A 20,981-nucleotide genomic window follows, 5' to 3' on the forward strand; every position below is an offset into this window, starting at 1 on the left:
TTTTCGGAGTCGACCCATTCGTACCGAAGAATTGCTCTCCCACGGTTAAAAGGGATTTTTTTTCTTTTAAGTAACGCACAGGCCAAGAACTTTTTATATTTGATCATTAGTTGCGTTTATACAAAAACAGTACTCATTTACATAATACATTAATTTGCATGTACAAAATATATATGTGTCAAGACTGTAAAGGTGCCTCTTCACAATTGACCATACTGGCCTACTAACCATCGCCATTGTGTAAACGGAGTAATGGTGTATGATGGCGGACGATTTTCAGGCGTGGCGGGCAATGGCGTGGCCTGCAGTGGGTCATCGTGACATTGTGTACTGGTTATATAGGAGACAAGATTTTGCACACGTGTTCCTCTAATGAAGTAGGCATCCACTATAATTGTATTTCACAAAATTCTTACCTCAAAGAGGTTTTATACCTTGAGGTTGTAATAGTATAGGCTCAAGGTTAGTTAGTGGAACCTTATAATTTCTTAGACACAATTACACAATATTTCGTATTAAGTGCCTACAATTACCAACAAATATTGAATTACGAGAACCTATGTATATTAGAATTTTTCAAAGTTTAGCCTAAAGGAGGGATGAATGTTTTGAAATTTCGCACGCGTGTTTCCCTTAACGATGAAGGCGTCCACTAAGACGATTTACTCAATTCCCAAAACTTTATCACCATTAAAAGGCAGTATACTTTAAAGAATATTAATATCACACATACAAAACCAAAATTTAGGAAAAAAGTTCAAAAACACAGCGTGACATGCGGCCGAAATTCATGAAAAACATGGATTTGTATTGCAAACATACATTAGTTTAAGACTTAAAGGGGCTTATTCGAACAGTTACGAACTAGTGACCAAATTTGCATTATTTAATGGAGGTTTTACTAATGATTTACTAAAAAAAAATATGTGAAAACGTACGCTGAATTATAAATACCCACCATTTTTGGGTATTTACCCAATCTACCCGGTAAATACCCAGGTGGGTAGATTGGGTATTTACCCATCGCCCATCTCTACTTGTGATTGGTAGGCTATAACGATAGCGTAATTTGGCTCATGCACAGCTTAGAGCATCACAAACGTAGGTAGACGAAGCGCTGAAGTCAAATTGTCGACGTCCTAGGATTTTGTCGCCCATATTCAGATTTCAGAGCGTTAAGCGTTACATAAAATAAGGGGGCAAACGAGCAAACATCAACACAGGTATCACCTGATGGAAAGCAAAGCTACCGTCGCCCATGGAGACTCGCCACATCAGAAGAGCTGCAGCCTACAGGTGCGTTTCCTTTTAAGAGGGAATACGCTCTCTTCTTGAAGGTTTGCAGGTCGTATTGGTCCGGAAATAAACTACTGGTGGCAGTTAGTTCCAGAGTTTTGCAGTGCGCGGCAGAAAGTTATTTCATTGAACCACCACTCCGATAATAATCTTCCAACAGAAAACTATTATAGGTACTCTTTATTATAAACCACCTTTCAAATATCGCACCTACTTGTAACTTAAGGCTTTCATTATGCGCCAAGTTTACGAGGGAATATGAGGATGTAACACATTACGCTGTTTACTTAACTCTGCAGTTAAATATTCTAGAATAAAAGACGGTTAGTAAGTGAGAACCGTGTGGAAAATTATATTCGTTTGTGCAAACTTGCGACTAAAATTGTCGCGCTGCGCGCACTACATCTCTATTATTTTGATAAGTCCCTTTAGTAGACGGCGGAATTCGAAATAGTAAAACACGAGTGTTTAAAAATACTGACAACATTCATGCTAATGTTATAAAATATGTGTCTGTGTCTATCAGTTTCCGTCTATCTAAAACTTTTTACGATTTAACCACTGAACTAATTTCGACGAAGAAGAACATAATATGAATTCTATTTTGGAAAATTTTCCGGTTCCATAATTTGTGTGCAACGATGTTGCGAGCATCTAGATTCTAGTATGTATAATATTATATTTGCGACAAGCGATAGTCGCTCGTTTGCGCCGATCCTCAGTAAATAGAGCTGACGATAGCAACCTGATTCCGTGCGACAATCAGAGCGTCACAGCGGAATAGGGTCATATAAAACACGATTAAAAAATAAAAGTACCGCGACCACGTAGCTCATATTTAGTTACGCCTAGAAATGTTCCAAGAAATATTTTGTAGACAAGAGACAAACAGCGCCTTATTCTATTCTAGATGACGCCCGCAACTCCGTTGCGCCAAAATTCGTTAATCGCGCGGGAACCGTACATTTTTCCGGAATAAAAAGTATCCTATGTCTTTTCCTGGGACTCCATGTATCTCTATTTTCAGCAAAATCGGTTTTGGGCGTGAGGAGGAAACAGACAAACAAACATACACTTTCGCATTTATATTTTGTATATGCTATCTATAACTATAGCGGTGTTGATTAGATAAGGATTTGATGTTAAACTTTAACTCCAGTCAGTACTATTATAATTATATTCTGTGCTCCAGTCAAAACCCTCAGAACGTGTGAATTGGGCACTTTATTTTAGCTCCAAAATATCGACAGAATAAAGTATAAAGTTATAAATATACCATAGTCCATACACAAATAGAAGTTAGAACACAGTTGGAATAGCAAGTAGATCGTCATTCGTCAGTAGATCACATCAGTCCATCTCTGCATATGAACTCATTGTTCTTAAATCAATAGATTTTGTGTTTGCTTCTTAGTACAGGCTTGAACTTTGTTGTGTGATATAACATTTTCATCAAAATAATGCTTTGGAAAGGTTACTCTGTGTTACATTATACATACGAAAGTGATTCAATTATTGATAAGTAGCTTAAAGGCGAGATATCAATTTAAATTGCGATGAACTTCTTATAATTTCTTCTTATTATTCACAACTAGTGAATACCTAAGTATAACGTATGATAGTAATGTAATACTATAATGAATAGTGACTCACAACTAAATTCATAAACCAAGATTACAAAACAAATAATTGTTTTTACAACAATAATGCTTGTGATCCGGGCCTGTAATTTGTAAACACAATGAAAGTGTAAGCACCATCTCTGTTGACAGTGTCGAAATACGATCCTAAACATAAGACAATGGAATCCAACGACTGTGTACAAATGATGCAACGAATACAACGACAAATATTCAGCGCAAACGGGCCACAGGCTACTGTGACATGAGAAAATGCCCATAAACATCCATAAATGCCTAAAACGCCCAGGAATTGTCGTCTTTATTGAGTGATGATTTTTTTTTATGAAATAAGGGGGCAAACGAGCTAACGGGTCACCTGATGGAAAGCAACTTCCATCGCCCATGGACACTCGCAGCATCAGAAGAGCTGCAAGTGCGTTGCCGGCCTTTTAAGAGGGAACAGGGTAATAGGGGAAGGTAGGGATGGGAAGGGAAGGGAATAGGGGAGGGTAGGGAAGGGAATAGGGTAGGGGATTGGGCCTCCGGTAAACTCACTCACTCGGCGAAACACAGCGCAAGCGCTGTTTCACGCCGGTTTTCTGTGAGAACGTGGTATTTCTCCGGTCGAGCCGGCCCATTCGTGCCGAAGCATGGCTCTCCCACGTATAATGCTCATAAATGCTTACCCAATATGCCTGGATACCCATCTCATCCCATCTATAAACGCGACTAAACAAAATTGGCTGCCACGACTGTTGCAACGTCTAAGGCACCCAATAAGAAGAGCAAAGTCGCCTTGTCTCCCGTCTGCTCCACCCAAGTCACGGAATCAAATCTTCGTTAACCTTTAGATAAAATCTACATAACAATTAAAATGTTGTACATCTATGAATCAGCGGCATAATGGCATCGCGATACACTAATAGGGATGGCAAATGTCAGCAAAAAACATCGATGACATTTTTAATTAGGCAAATCGATTGCAAATTAGGCGATTATAACAGTACTGATAAGAATTCAATATCTGTTTCTAGAATATTAAGATTAAATTTTTTCTATACATTTTGTAGTTCTACAGTCGCAAATACTTTAAGTATCATTAAATCATTAAATTTCTTTTAAGTACGTACGTACGTAGACTAGTATAATTATTCTCAATTCTTTGTCGTATTTTAATAAAAATATGCAACAATCAACAACGAACTATTGATAAAATAAAATAAATTAGGATAGAGTTTTTAAATCTAATCTTTTTTGCCTAAATAAATTTCCAACGCGATTGAGAGAATGCATGCATGTGCATGTTAACGTGCAATGCCACAATCTCACGTCCTATAATAAATTTTATATTTCAATTAACTTCTCCCGTTGATAAAACGCGTTTTTATTAGCTACCTTGTATCGTGCGTGGAGCTAATCTCACACAGATAATATATCTTCTAGCACTAATTTAAATGTAAGACTTGTAGTCATGAATTTATCGATAAAACTTCCGTACCTATATTATTATCGATAGATTTGACGGATTATAAAAAACTACAAAAAGATTTATGGAAGTTGCGATGTAAATTTTGCCCATAATAATTTGACACTACCATAACGCGTTACGAAATGGGAAAACATTAAAACAAGCAACTTTCTCGACTATGGCAACTTATGTAATAATATTATGTTTAAAACTTCTGTTAAACGCGTTTTTAACTTGCTGGTGAACAGGCAAAATAGCTTTTACTGAACCGGCTAGTAGGACGAAAAAATTCACCTTAATCTTTGCTGAGTTTTTTTTTTTATTATTATTATTAAAATTTAAACATACATATAATAAATAAATATATATTTATTGTTTTATAAATTACATAGTAAGTAATAAGATTAATGTTTTGAACGGTGAGGTTCCAGTCGGTGTGGCGGCCAGTAGATCCGACATTTTACGATTTCCTTAGATTTTATGCTGCTCCACCCTTTGCCTTTAGATGTTGTAAGGTGTTAAAGAGATATCGTTCTGTGTCGAATGTACCAGCTATGTGGCTTAGGACTTTATCGTTCCTGTCTTTTATAGCCATTTTTATGTTATAATCTTTTATGTGTTCGGTTGACACCTCCGTGGCTCTTTTTATGAAGCTTGCCACAGCGTCTCCATCAGTGTCAGTGTAATAGACACAGGTGTTAGTGTGCCGGGATATAGCTACAACCATAGGGCTCCTGTGTGTGCAAGACAACTCCTGGGTGATGCTGGTTACCAGGTTTGGACGAGTGTAATTAAGTTTAAAGAGGTTTTCACGCTCTATAAACGGAAGTTGGTTAATATCTCCAATGAGGATGACATCGTTGGCGCCTGTTAACTGATTCGCCATGACGATTGTGCCGAAATGGTTCATGAGGGCCTCGTCAACTATCAACCTTTTGTAGGTTCCTTTTGTCCCATTTACCAGCAAAGAGGCCATGGTACGAACTTTATCTTTAACTTTGTTGCCAGTTCGTAGCGATAGCCTTTGCTTTAGATCCTCGGCTGCTTCGATTGTCGTTGTTATTATAACGTCTGTTTCCTCATTGAAGTTATTAATGATCCAAGTTTTTTTCCCACATCCAGGAACCCCATTGACCCACGAGTAGTTGATGGGTTTCGCGAATATGTCCCAGTCCATGCTGGATTCGGGGTCCCCAGATAGGACTTCTGCCATTTCTAGTATCCTGTCTTCCAGCATTATTCTGGTACATTCGGCTATTACCACTATTGGATCCTCAGATGCTGTGATATATTTGAGCGTTCCCGTCCGTTTTGATTCATCCTCGTCCAGAACCACGAACCTGTTGTCCGCACTTAGCGCCGCCATATACTTCCCTGTCATCGCCCCGGCGATTATTGTGGAGGTGACATTGTCGTATATTGCAGCTTTTGCATCCTCGAGTATCACTTCTAACAGCTTTTGATTTTTTCGCTGATAGGCCTGCATGATCTTATTGCAGGTCAAGAGCTTTATGGTCTTATTTGCTCTTATTATCGCCTGAAACTCGAGGAAGGCATTTATTATATGATCTTCATGGTTCTGGGCCAGTCTGAGTTTTGGCGGGAGCACTTGTCCGAAATCAGCTCTATATCTTTTGTTTTTATTTGCTGGTTTTTGTGGAGATGGTTCCCTCAAGAAAGCCTCTATTGCTGAAGCCTGCCGGTTTGTTTGTGATGCAGCCTTGATCTGAGAAAGGATGTTTTTATCTTGACTGTTTGGCTGCATTGCGGTTTTTTCACGATAAAGTACTTTTTTGATGGAACCCACAAAAACTTTTAATTTGGCCATTGAATTTTTTGACTTCTTAATTTTATTTTGATCGTTCTCTTTCTCATCCTCCTTTTTGCTCTCCCGCGATGCTTGGAGTCGTTCACTTACGGAGGATGAGCTCGCCTCGTCGTTGGGTTGGGAGGCTGTTCGCTGATCGTCATGATTCCTTTTGAGAAGAAAAAATCTTTGCTGAGTTTAAACATTAAAACATTTAACTTTACTGGACATGGTATGTATGAAAGTACCCTAATTTTAGTGGAATTCAGACCTATTAGCACCACTGCATCACCGCTACAGTATGTAGCTTACAGACCGCGTTAAATACCATCTAGATTTATACTTGTATCTATGATTCAGTTCACAGGACAAGTTATTAAACTTTATATTAGACGTTATAGTTCATGCATTTCGGCATTTCCGTGGTTTGTAAAGAAATGACTAAAGCGCGGAAATTCTATCGGTTTGTACCATAGCTATAGGTCAAAATATTATGTACCTCATAGTTTCTGAAGAGCCCTTAATTTTCCTACTACTAGGTAATAACGCTTTACCTTAAGCAGAGAAGATGTTAGAAGCCTTAAGGCGTTGATCCACCATCAATCATAAGCTTACATCTGCAGTCGAGCTGACTCCACCAGTACTATCGTCGCTTAATTAAACATTCTGATTAGGGATGTGTCGTGTTCATATCGATATAAGTATTTTAATTGAAAATAAAATTTATCGACCGCCTAGCACTGCTGTTTGATTAACTATCGACGATGCAGATATCGTCAGCTTTGATATTTATCGATTCTTCTAGATTGAATCTTGACTCCTAATGGTTAAGTAAGGAATTAAACAAGATCCTATTGACAAGGACCAATAAGTCGAGAAAGATGATTTATAAAAGTAGAACAGTAATTAAGATTAATAAATACCGTAAGTTTTATTTTAAGGATTCATCATTATTTTTTCTAAAGATAGTTGGATAAATATTGCTATTTGATAACACAAACATTTGGCATTTTTAAATGGCAATTAACTTGCTAATTATAATAATTGAGGATATCCAAATACGGAACGGACTTTGAAACACATCGTTTACCAGTTACAGGTGTTAAACAACATAAATCTCTAAAACTGGGACAGAATAAACATGAGCTATTTAAATATCGATAAAAATTTAAATGAAAACATCGACGAACACAGCCCTGTCTCAGGGTTAGTAGAAACGACACTGGCGGGTAATGATCATGTACCATTTTCTTATGTTATTGCATAAGTGGCTTAATGCGTCGTTGGTAATGTTTCTCATATTTTTTCTTTCCTTTTCTTTTCATAAATGCGAAAATACATCAGCCCTTACTTTTTCGCATTATAACATGCTTAAAATTAAAGGCTTATAATTATTGCGCATCGCCAGACTTATTTTTTATACAACTTACTGATTTTGCAGTACGGTGTATGTGTAATGTAATGTAAGGTTAAAATATAGTATCTTAATTCGATTGCAAAATTAATTTATTATATTTTAGTAACAAATGCTATTAAAATAATTATTGTACTTCATTACTCCAACAAGCTTATTTTTGTCTCTTGTATCCATTTTTCCTTTCTTTGAATATTTTATGTTGTTGCAGACAGACAAGAAATAGTCAACACTGGCAGTAGTAATCTCAGCAACATTGTATGGATAATTCCCATCAGTAATGAGCCTATAATTGTTGCGCTAAACTCCTGTTAAATATACGGTTCGGTTCTAACGAGAAACGCCAATTATGCCGTATAAGGCTGAACAGATATTACTAGACATTTCGGTTATAAAAGCCTTGGGATAGAAGTTTCTTAGAAATAGTAGATTGACGCTATTTAACAACAACTATTTAACAATATTACAAAGCAGCAAGGTTAAATAAACATAAAGATCATTGACAGGTTACTAAAAATACCATTAGCATAAAGCAAAAATAGCAAAGGTTCTAAAATAAGACCCTGTAGTGATCCGACTCGCAGAGACGACATAACATTTCCAATTTACATATCTGGTAATTTCAATAACTAGTATTCATAAAAATAGGCTTACAAACACATTTTTAATAAACAGATATGTATAAGACCACCTCTCCTCCTCCAGTCGTGTTCCTCATGTCTGAGGGTCGTGACCTCCCCCTTCCATGACCTTCCTTCTAATGGTCTTACGCCAGCTGTTCCTATCCTCGGCCACTCGAAGAGCGTCGTAGACGAAGTGTGGTGCGGATTTGATCGGACCAACGCATGGGACTGCGACCTCGTGGTCTTTTTCCCTCAATCTTGCCAGTTACCATCAGTTTTTCAAGATTGTCTCCTTTTTTTCTGGCTATGTGTCCGAAATATTCTAAAATGCGTTTGAGGCAGATGGTAGAGAGCCTTGTTTTTATATTTAGTTGAGCCAGAATGGATGCGTTGGTTCTGAATGCAGTCCATGGAATTCGGAGCATTTTTCTCCAGCACCACATCTCGAAGGCGTCGATACGTCTGCGGTCTGCAGACTTCAGAGTCCATGTCTCGGATCCATAAAGAAAGATGGAGAATATGAGCGTGTGCACAAGTTTCGTCTTGGTTCTTAGCGAAATCTTCCTGTCACGCCAGGTTTTATGCATTTGAGACATGGCACTCTTAGCCATCCCAATTCTCCTACGTATGTCTGGTTCACAGGAGCCGTTGTTCGTGATAGTGGACCCAAGGTATACGAATTCGCTAACCACTTCTAGTTTTAGAGCGCCAGTCAATGGTAGTGTGTTTCCTCTATCTATGATCATTATTTTGGTTTTCTTTTTGTTAATAGAGAGGCCTAGGGTATTGCTGATTTGCTCCATTCTCTCCAACAGTTCTTGCATCTCGACTTCATTTGCAGCCAAGAGAGTAGTGTCATCAGCATATCGGAGATTATTTAACCTTTTTCCTCCTATGCGGACGCCTCCCCTCCATTGGTCGCAGGTTTTCCGCATAATGTATAAGACCACAAAGGACACAAAATATTGAAAGAGTCGTTGTCAAATGCTATCTATAAGTCTGTGCATATTAAAATAGGGTACGAGCGCTGACACGCGTATCTTTTGCACCTTACTGGTATCGTAATAAAGTGTAAAAGCGGTAACTATTAATGGAATTGCCGGCGAGAGTTGATTCAACGTCTCAACTGGAAGGGTAAAAATAAGTCCCACAATTAAACGCACGCACGTACCTATGCAAATTTGCCACTATATTGACATTTAAATAGTGAGTGGAGATTGTATTTTTCCATAATTGAATGTAAAACGGCCGGCTGGAAAGCTAATTATGATAGGTGAACCAGACATCCAATGCATATAAATAGAAACTTTAGTAAAGAATAATACATAAGCTACAAAAAGAAAATTGATAATATTATTCTTTCTATTATTTTTTTTATGAAAAACGAGAAAACGGGTCACCTGACCCGGAAAGCAACTTCCGTCGCCCATGGACACTCGCAGCATCAGAAGAGCTGCAGGTGCGTTGCCGGCCTTTTAAGAGGGAATAGGATAATAGGGGAGGGTAGGGATGGCAAGGGAAGGGAATAGGGGAGGGTAGGGAAGGGAATAGGGTAGGGGATTGGGCCTCCGATAAACTCACTCACTCGGCGAAACACAGCGTAAGCACTGTTTCACGCCGGTTTTCTGTGAGAACGTGGTATTTCTCCGGTCGAGCCGGCCCATTCGTGCCGAAGCATGGCTCTCCCACGTATATATAAATATAACAAAAACAAAAAGGCGAATTGTAAAACGGCCTTAAAGTACAGCCGGGGAAAATTATTGTTTATCTTATTAATATTTATCGTTACTATAGTGTCATAGACATTTAAGAAGCCGTTATATTGAGAGGCGGGAAGTCTTTATCCCTTATCGATCTATTTTCGCTACAGTATGATAGTGTCATAACGCCGAGCCATAAATAAGGTGTCGGCTTAATTGTCTGATACGACCCACATTATGCCGCCATTGTTGTTATAACGGTTTAAATACAGAGTTTATACAACCGATATACTAAACTAAGTTCGAAGTGAATCAGCAATGACAGCAAAGATATCCTAGGCCAAGCAGCCAAAAGTAAGCAACTCCGTTGTTAAGATGACGCCTTGATAATTTGGCTGCAGCGATATCGATTTTTCTCAACAATGACTAAAGCTAAGAAATTAAAGTTCACAGTCGGTATTCATCATGTCTTTATCTTTGAATTACTCATAACATACTGCATAACACGAATGGTCAACTTTTATAACACAGAATAATGAATCAAAAAGACCTCTTTAAAAACAGGGATTCTAATTTTGCCAACAGAGGAGAGTGATTTAAGCTTCCAAAATTTGTACATAGATTAGTTCAAGCATACACTATAATTTGCCCATAGCTTTTATAAAATATATTTATGATTTTTAAATTACGCGACAAAAACCATTTTGTCACTTACGTCCTTTCCATTTCTTGCTGTTCCATTTCTTGTTTTCTATGAGAGGCCGGCTCGGCCTAAAACATTTCCAAAACAAGCGATCTTAAACATATCCAAAACGAGTTTTTACTTAAACGCGGCGACACCGCGGGAACCGTACAGTTTACTGCAGCAACAAAAGTATCCTATGTCCTTGTGGTCCTAGTCCCTATTAAATTTCTAATAATTTAATAGGGACTAGGGATGTCAAAATTTTTATGAAATTCTGTGTCCAGTCTCGTGATTTTGACATTTTCTAAAACACGGTCTACTAAAAGTATGTTAAAGATTTACCGGCCTGTCCACATCTTCGTCACGACGCGACGTCGTCAACATGGAACGTTGCGGTACGTTGACGTGACGTGAAAATTTACGTCAACGTAACGCGAAAATGCACGTCACGATGTAGCAACATTTTACCTTTTTTTTTCTTAAATCTCTTTCTCCATCTTCTTAACAATTGCAGAAGCAGAATAAGTAAATATTGTGCGGTCCATATCTAGATTATAAGTAGTGAAGAATGTAGCAGTTTTACAAGGCATGGTTAGGTACAATGAAAACAATTTTTCGCATTTTGCCATTAAAATCTTGAATTGCAAAAGCTTTGGTAAACATGTGACGTCATTTCAGGGTCTATTTTTTAGCTAAATATAACATAGGTACTGCGGGGCTAAAATGGTCGCTTTGAAGAATCATGATATTTATGAATCATAATATGATTCATTTTTCTAAAATCGCAAAATGCAACTCTGCTTGCAATTCATTTCTGTATTTTCGTACTGATTTGACATTAGTCAGTTTGACAGTTTTGACAATTCATTTGCTGAATTGATTGAGAGGAATTGCTAAATGTGACCATTTTAGCCCTGCTGGCCTTAAGTACCTTTGGCGCCAAAACAGATTTCATATCAAATATCGCGGTCAGGCTTCACATTTTACAGCGGGCATGGCGGTATTAGCCGATCGAATAACATTACGGTAATAATAATCGAAAAACAAAATAGGTGATAGTAACCACTTTTATAACACCTTAAAATACTGAACACAACAATATAATATTTATTCAATCAATAAAAATATGCATATAATACACAATATATTATAACATTAAGTATATTATTTTATTTACATAATAGATAACCCAACACATCAAAAAACTTGGCCATTCTCTGGCCAAATTTGGTCCAAGTTACACAAAAATTTGGTCCGGGGGCGTTAAGGTTGTTGCACCTGGCCCTGCGGCCGCATTCCTTTGACTCTAATCTGGTCCTCAAAAAAAAAGAGCCCTCTTTATCTATTTTTTTTTCTATCTCAAGGATTCGCTTCGAGTTTTTGTCTACGAAGTCGGGTTTGGGAGCTGCACTTTAAAAGTGAATCTGATTTATTTAGATTTACAAAAGTGTTATAATATTATAATAGTATTATAGTGTCACAAATAGAACCAACTACCAACCATAACTCATAAGTAACTAATAATGATAGGTATTGTACAGGGCGTAGCAAAACAAAGACATAATACTTTAGGGTGTGTATGAGTCCCTTGTTACATAGAGTTCACTGTGAAAGTAGCAGCGCTGAAAGATAAACTTTTTTAAAACTTTTACTATGACAGATTCATGACGCTGGGGCGCTTGCCTTTTTTGCTCTTTCAGCGCTGCTACTTTCACAATGAACTTTACATTATTATTATATATGTATTAAAGGACACATACGCACCCTAAATTACAGCCTATATTTTGAATAATATTTATGGCTCGTCTGACGTCTCGGCGGGGACACTACCGTGTCCCCACTCCCCAGATAAATAAAATGACGTAAATTTTAAGTAAGTATAATCAAAAAACTTAAATATGGCGCAACTAATATCTTTTTTTTATAATTTAGAAGCTTTGTCAAGCGTCGTATTAATTAATTTAAATACTTGTAATGCCCGACCCAAAATGTTTAATCACTCTGTCGTACTTTATTAATAGTGTACAGTAAATAACATTTTCACTTTATCGAAATTAATTGTGACATTCAATTGATAGTTTATAATGAGGCAGGTTTGTCAACTTTCTTCCACAATCAATATTCCTAACACAGCGTTTAAAGCTTTTATTACGTTTATTACGACAGAATAAAAATGACATAGGCTTTTAAATGCTTTTTCGAACAAATCAAGGACTTTGCTAAACAGTTAATTTCCTCGACTGTACACTGTTTTGCTATACAGTGTATGTGTGAAAATAATATGTGGCATTTGGGGAGCGAGCTACGAGGCTAAAATGGTCACAGGAACAAAACACTGTATAACTATACAGTGTTTTGTTCCTGTCACAAAAGTGACATTTTTAATTGGATTGAAGAAGACAAAACACTGTATACCTATTCAAAGCTTACACAGCATTTATTAGTAAGGGGGTAAATTTCCGAGCTTTCACTTAATTTCCCCGACTGTGCACTGTTTTGCTATCTGTATAAAATATGTGAAATGTGGCATTTGGGGCACGAGCGGCCAAATTAGCGGCCAGCCTCGAAGTGTTAAGTAAACAATACTTTTATAACACCTACTGAAATTATTATTGCTTGTAGAACTGATAATTCGATTATTTAAATTTCAAATGTGGAATAAATAAGTTTTTTTTTAAACTTTTTCAGGATATGCTACTAGGTACCTCAGCTACTACACGTGCTCAATAATACTACAAAAATAGGGCCTAAAAAGTAGGGCCTTAAATCACGTTTTTGCCTGAATATTTAAATATGTCGACTATTAACAAAATTAAACGTGTACAAGTGTACATTACATTAATTTATTCAACAAATATTTGGTAACTCAATACTCTGAATAACCACTTTAACGATCACAGGTGAACCACATTCGGTTTTAACCTTGGCTTTGACAGCTCACAGCTACTAACGAGTATTTGTTTGTTACTACTACTTCGGTTAATATTTTAATAATATTTTAACTATACTACACTACTAAGTATGTAAATTGTAATACAGACACTATGGTCCAGACTCCAGAGTCCAGGCCATAAGACAAGTTCAAAACTATATGAATGACAGAATAATATTATAACATTTTTATATTATACTAGTAGTTCCGGAGATTAGCGCGTTAAAACAAACAAACAAACTCTTCCGCTTTATAATATTAAGTAAGTATAGATATACGAAATTTTGATGTTACTTCTGTTCAACTATTAATATGAATAGGCCGTCATACGCTATAATAAACCTTATGTATACGCTGATAGTTATTTGGAGGCGGAAAACAGGCTACATGCAGCAAAATTGACGGTTTCCTGGGATTTTTACGTCTCTGGTGAAAGATTTGTACACTTGTAGGCCTCATTTGGGGTTCATTGTTAAAACAGGTGGTACAATAACAACCATGTGTCCATGTCACCGTATTGAGCCTCAAGATTATGTATAAAACTAGATTACGCCCCGCAACTCCGTTTCGGCAAAATTCGTTTATGAGGAAACCATATTTTTTCCGGGATAAAGGTTTCCTGTGTCCTTTCCCGGGACTCAAAGTATCTCGGCACAGTAAATTTCAGCAAAATCGGTTCAGCGGTCTGGGCGTGAAGAGGTGACAGACAGACGGATTTTACACTTTCTCATTGATAATACCAGTTATAGATAGGCAAGGACTAGGTAATACGTTATATTATATTCAGAAGTCATTAACTTAAAGAGGTGCACAAAACCTGACTTTGTTCGTTTCTGAGTTCTTTTCAGAGGTGTCTAATCAAAAGGGTTAGCCCAAACAAAATCAACAACATTGTCTTCGCCAACAACTTTCTCAATAACGTAATAATTATTGTTGTCGCGATCAACGGTGCTCTTATGGGGCTTGAAGGAATAATATTACCTATGTAATATGTTTAACAAATTAATAACAACATTAATCATGTGATAGCCTTGAAATTCGCCTTGACTGCTTATTTGTATGTAAATTCATTTGTGAGAGTAAACACAATTATTTTAGTCGGTTTATTAAATAAAATATTTTGTTGCCATAGTCAGTACCGTGTACTTAAAGATAGTTACCCGGCTACGGCGATCCAAAAAGATGCACGAGAGAGTTCCTTAGCCATTGGGTACATAAATAATATACAATAAGTATAATATTACGTCAGTTTTTTTTTAATTAGCCTATCTCTTCCCACTGCTGGGCAAAGGCCTCCGCCAGTATCTTCCAATGTTCTCTCTCCTGCGCCACCGATAGCCAGGTCACCAATAAAAAATTGGAAGTGTGTTTGTTTGCATTAAATATGAAGATATTGCAGAAACTACTGAGCCGATTTTGATAGTGCATAAACTAGTAGACACTTGGAAGGACATATTTTTATCGCTCGAAATAGTACGATTACCGCGGGATACGATTTTACGGAATCCGCGTCGTAAGAAATAAAATGTTCAACCTGGCTTTGCAGTCTTCTAACTTTACCGGTTACTTAATTATAAAAACCACTGCAGTCTCAACGATAAGCCGAACTAATGGCCCGTTTGCGTCATTATCTAGTCGATAAGGTATCGACAACTTCATTAAATAATCGGAAATCGTGGTGCAACGAAATTACGCTTTTTCATTTTGGAATTGAGACGGGGCAGCAGTAATTATTAATACAATAAACACTCCTTATGTATGAAAGCGAATAAATAATGCTACACCGATTTCGGCGTCGCGTCGGTGGTAAGTTTCGATGGAAAAACACCACAGAAAACATGTTATAGTGTCCAAGTGTGTGCGCAGTACTCGGGGACACTCGATAGGGAATAATCCATCATCATTGGCAGGAGAGCACAGGATCGACGCTTTATTATGTCCAGCCTAAAGCATTGATCAGCTTTCTTGTTAGACAATAGGGTGATCAATGATCATCCTGCATTGTCGTAACCAAATTATGGATCTTCGAGAAATAATATTGAAACCCAGACACCATGTCAAAAGGTTATTGTGGCTGGCTAATGCTGTGTAATGTCTTGGCTGCACAGGAGTCGGTCGCACTGGTGGGTTATTATTGGCCAAATGATAGAAAGACATACATCTTAGTCCTAATAGATAGGAACTTAAAACCTAAAAGGGTTTTAAGTTCCTATCTACACATTCATTACATCAATCATGAATGGTTAGCATTTCGTTGAAAATATATTTTAGTAGAAGATATTATTTTGTTTCGGATTCACCACTAGCCAGTTACCGCTCACCACAATCAAGCAATGTGTACATCTATAATTTTGGCGGTAAATATGTGAAAAACCCGAAATAAGACGGTAGTTGGATTAAAACCCTTTTTAGGTTTGTCACCTTAGGACAAGCGGTGAGTACCAGTGATTTGCTAATCTAGAATAATGTATATTACATTAATTACTTATGACTAGGAATTGTAATCAATTCCGGGTAGAGTCCACCTTATTTAAGATAAGATACCTAGTTTTAACAATTTTTTACTCGGCGGCCGGTGTCCGTTAGATCAACAGTCGACACCTAAAGAGGCAAACGCACACATACGTCGAGACGTAAACACGCAAATCATGCTTCTATGTTGTGCACGAATTCTAACGCTAGTTTATAAAAACTCACCCGATTAGATTCCAACGCCTCGGCGCTGTGCTCCTCCTTCTGCCTGAAGCAGTTGGTGCACTTGCTCTTGTTGAAGATGTTGGGAGCGAACTTCCGGCAATCCGAGCGACCAGACATTGTCAAAGGTCAGGGAGAACCTCGTGGTCACTATGTCACCGTGCACAGCATGTTGATGCTGTAACACCAACACTCGTATTCGCCTCAACACGTAGTTTATCACGCGCGCACCCACGGCTATCGAAATCACTAGTCAGCAGTATCGTCACCGACACAAACACAACACACTCTCCCCCGGGAAGCCGAAGGAGTCGACCGATCGCGTAAACAATAATCGAAATCGCGACAAAATAAACATCGATTTTATAGCGAACACGCGGAGCACGACCGCGCGACGGCACGACAGCCCGGCCACATTACATCTGATAGAAAACCAAGCGGCAACACAAGCAGCGCGGCAGGGTTGTTGTTTTACAACTTCTCTTTTCATGTACAGCGTAAATTATGCGCCGCTGTAGTAGTAATTTGTATGCGTGTGAGTGGCGTTTTGTTTCTCTCTTACACCTATATAAATTCAGGTTGTCTGTCACCGTCGAATATTTCATTAATAGAAAAGCCTACATAACGACATCTATTGACAAGTGTAGTAACTAAAGACAATTCTATATAAAGTAATGACTTAGTAGTTTCTGTTAATTCCGATAGATGTCTATAAATATTGTTACTGCGTATTTAATATTATTGTTAAGTTTTATGGAATGAAAGGAATCGCGAAGTCCCGAAATTTATAGGAAATTATACAATATTATTTATGTTGACGCTTTTAAAATACAAGATCTATCTGGATATTCATATTTCATGCACTGTGCAAGCAATATTGTGGTCCGGACTCTGGTCTCTGACGCGGTTTTTCATTTTTATGGTTCCGTACCCAAATGGTAAAAACGGGACCCTATTACTAAGACTTCGTTGTTTTAATTTAATATTATGACTTATAGCTTTATCGGCATCTAGAACTGCCCCAGGGCAGGGTAGGCCGTAGGTCTAATAGACACAAAAATTGCCGAAGTTTAAATTACTAGTTATACATAGCAGTTAGTAGTTACGTATTACTACTCGTAGTACTTAGATAACCGGTTTTGTTTGATTATTTCCTTCTCCATTCGGCCTGCCCTTCCTGCCCTGCCCCGGGGACCGGGGTAGTTCTAACTTCTAGATGCCGAAAACGCTATTAGATCGTCTTGCAAGTCTTGCAACCTGCCTGTGTTACCACATACCTGTGTTAAGAGGATACACCAGGGGCTAGAGAAATGAAAAAAAGTACGTGTAATATCTATAGCTGTCTCCCTTACCTCAAGCCTATACCGCAGAACGCGATAGAGACAACTGCAGAAAATCCAGAAAATCAACGATTCGTTGTCCCCTGATTCCTTCTCCAAAACTTAACCGATTTAAGTACTTTTTTCATTAAAGATTAAAAAAAGGCTTGAACTGTGTTCCTATGTTTTGCTTTTTTTGTATAATCTAGCCAAATCTGTTTTCTGGACATTTGAACACAGCGGAAAATCTGGCCATTTTTTTGGGTTTTTGAACGTTCATAATCTTATTTAATAATTAAATTATGAAAAAAAAAGAAAACATAGGGACATTGTATTAGTGGCCGTAGATATTCAGGAAAAAAATTATAACTCTACTAGCATTATCCAGGGAGGCAACAGGGGACAACGTTTGTATGGAAAAAAGGGCGGTGTGGACTCCTCTTAAACATGTATTAAATGGTTTACCTGCAACAGTTTAATGGTAGATTTTTGACGGTTCCTTGTACCATTGTACTGATGTATATGTTAGGCTCAAAGACCGAAAACGCTCGGTGAGCGAAAAATGGCTCACAACGCGTTGTGGTAATAGTGAAACGGCCACGACGCGTTCTGGTAATCACAGAAATACCACAAAGCGAAATTCGTGTCGTGGCTGACGTGCTATTCGACCACAACGCGTTGCGGTAATCGAATAAACCATGACGCATTCTGCGGGGCTAAAATGGTCACATTTAGCAATTCCTCTCAATCAATTCAGCAAATGAATTGTCAAAACTGTCAAACTGACAAATGTCAAATCAGTAGAAAACTACAGAAATGATTTGCAAGCAGAGTTGCATTTTGCGATTTTAGAAAAATGAATCATATTATGATTCATAACATGATTCTTCAAAGCGACCATTTTAGCCCCTCCAAGCATTCAAAAACAGCCACGACGCGAATTCGTTCTAATGAAAACGGCCACGACGCGTTCTGAAACCAGGCCGTGTTACGCAGGAGTAATTTTATAGCGCCCAAGTGTGTGCGCAATACACAAGAGCACTCTGGTTTCTGGCTGTTTTTAAATGCTCAGAACGCGTCATGGCTTTTCTCGATTACCACAACCCGTTGTGGTCCGTCAGCCACGGCCCACGACACGAATTTCGCTATGTGGTATTTCTGTGATTACCAGAACGCGTCGTGGCCGTTTTCACTATGACCACAACGCGTTGTGAGCCATTTTTTCGCTCACTGAGCGTTTTCAGTCTTTGAGCGTAACATCTATACTAATATTATAATTGGGAAGAGTTTGTTTGTTTGTTTGTTTGAACGCGCTAATCTCAGGAACTACTGGTCCGATTTGAAAAAATATTTTAGTGTTAGATAGCCCATTTATCGCGGAAGGCTATAGGCTATATTTTATAACTCTAATACTAATAGGAGCAAAGAAATAGAGGAAAGTGTGGAAAAAAACGGCAGAAATTATTTAAAATTGCCTTTTTGAACGCGTTAATCTCAGGAATTACTGGTCCGATTTGAAAAATTCTTTCAGTGTTAGATAGCCCATTTACCGAGAAAGGCTAAAAGATATATTTTATCACGCTAAGACTAATAGGAGCGAAGAAATAGAGAAAAATGTGTAAAAAATGGGGAAAATTTTTGAAAGGGCTTATTTGAACGCGCTAATCTCAAGAACTACTGGTCCGATTTGAAAAAATCTTTCAGTGTTAGATAGCCCATTTATAAAGAAAGGCTATAAGTTATATTTTATCACGCTAAGACTAACAGGAGCGGAGAAATATAGAAAAATGTGGAAAAAAACGGGGAAATTATTTTAAAGGGCTTATAAGAAATTTTTCTATTATTTGGCACGGATAAGAAGTAGACCACGTGAAAGATCATAGGCTATTTGTCTGTGAAATATCTAATTTACGCGGGCGAAGCTGCGCGGAACGTTATATTTCTTGTGGTAACGACATCACGCGTAAACGGCTGGGCCCATTTTGCTCAAATACAAAATATCTCATACAATATGATACATTTTATCCCGGAAAAATTTTATGATTCTCGCCTAAATTATTTAATCTATTTTGATGAAATTTGGCATGGAGAATGGAGATACTAATTTGAATCTGGGACAAGGAATGTTTTTTGCCCCGGAAAAATGTGCGGTTCCCACACAATATACTTTTCGGATTTGCGCGTAAACGACTCAATCGGTGTACGGGAACAACTATAAACTAAAGTCCACGCGGACGAAGTCGCGGGCAACTGCTAGTATAATATATTACTGCGTAGCCGATAGCGCATCAACGGACGCATCCGCATCCGCATCCGCGGACAAGTCGTTAATGTGTAGAGGCTATAACGAACGCACCCGTAGTTTGAAAGCTGAAGTTGAAAGTTGACACTTGTCATTTGTCAGTTCACAATTGTCATTTGTCGAATTTCAAATTCCAGTCTCCACTCCCTTTAGCTGGTCGCGTTACGTTTTGTCGGCGAATATTATATACTTTACTACCATGCTTTTAGTTACAATTCGTTCTGTAGAATAGTATTAAAAGCAAGATCCAAACAGAAGCACTTCATTCATCGCGAAGCCGACTCGAGTGTAACAAGTTCTCACTTCCATAACCAACAAGTTTCACACAAACCAAGGTAACGTTTCGGCTAGAGGAGCAATCTTTTTATTATTTAAATTAGCTCGTGACATTTAATTATAATGAAGATGTTCCCTACTTCTGTAAGGTGTGGCATACTTCTTGGTAATGTTTAGTTTATTCTATCTTAGAATGGAGGACCTCAGTTTCGTTCCTGACCTCCCGACCGGGCCTCTGGACGTGTACAGAAGTACTTCTTCCTTCAATTGGAAACGCCTCAAATTGGCCCTTGAGGGCGACATCGAGTTGCTCAAACTTAAGGTACATCATTTATTATCTTCTTGATACATTTTTTAAAACTAGGCAAACATTAATTTAAATATTGAACAAATAAAAAAGGAACCTAATTAATTTACATTTACAAAAAATTACTTTTACTCAATTTTTTCGTTAAGTAATTAATATTAATTTTATTACAATTTAAGAAAATTACAATAACATTAATATTATTTTATAAAAAAGGGAGTGTTTTTTTGGAAATATATGATAGTTTTATCAACTAAATTATATTTTATTATAATTAAACCCTTTGATCGTGGAAAACGAGACACAATAGAATTTCTATTGTGTCTCAGTCACCGGTGACAAATTGATGAATTACAGTGTAAACTCTAAGTATATAACGACACTGAAGGGACCATGCATTTTATGACGTTATATGGAGTTGTCGTTAAATGGAGAGAAGAAAAATCAATACTTTTCTGTCATTATACAGTGATTTTCTTTTACTAACCGTATTTACAGTTTGAAAGTTTATGTAACTATAACTGAGAATATTATGA

General features: G+C 37.6%; 2 protein-coding genes across 4 annotated transcripts in view; one reads left to right on the forward strand and one right to left on the reverse strand.

Moving 5' to 3' along the window:
- The window catches only part of LOC121731569 (protein outspread), a 256,640-nt gene extending 239,925 nt beyond the window's left edge, over positions 1-16,715 (reverse strand). For 2 of the 3 annotated variants that reach the window (XM_042121052.1, XM_042121054.1), the window contains exon 1: positions 16,245-16,714. In XM_042121052.1, the coding sequence (XP_041976986.1) occupies positions 16,245-16,361 (117 nt within the window). In that variant the 5' untranslated portion in view covers positions 16,362-16,714. Of the gene's footprint in view, positions 1-16,244 lie in introns of all 3 variants that reach the window. The other variant, XM_042121053.1, reaches the window with a different exon arrangement.
- Positions 16,716-19,990: 3,275 nt separating this feature from the next.
- LOC121731572 (peroxisomal acyl-coenzyme A oxidase 3-like) overlaps positions 19,991-20,981 on the forward strand; it is a 30,150-nt gene continuing 29,159 nt past the window's right edge. Inside the window, exons 1-2 of the mRNA XM_042121059.1 lie at positions 19,991-20,197; positions 20,331-20,460. Coding sequence (XP_041976993.1) covers positions 20,332-20,460 — 129 coding nt within the window. The 5' untranslated portion in view covers positions 19,991-20,197; position 20,331. The remainder of the gene's footprint in view (positions 20,198-20,330; positions 20,461-20,981) is intronic.

Source organism: Aricia agestis, chromosome 11 (assembly GCF_905147365.1).
Source record: "Aricia agestis chromosome 11, ilAriAges1.1, whole genome shotgun sequence".
Taxonomy (NCBI): domain Eukaryota; kingdom Metazoa; phylum Arthropoda; class Insecta; order Lepidoptera; family Lycaenidae; genus Aricia; species Aricia agestis.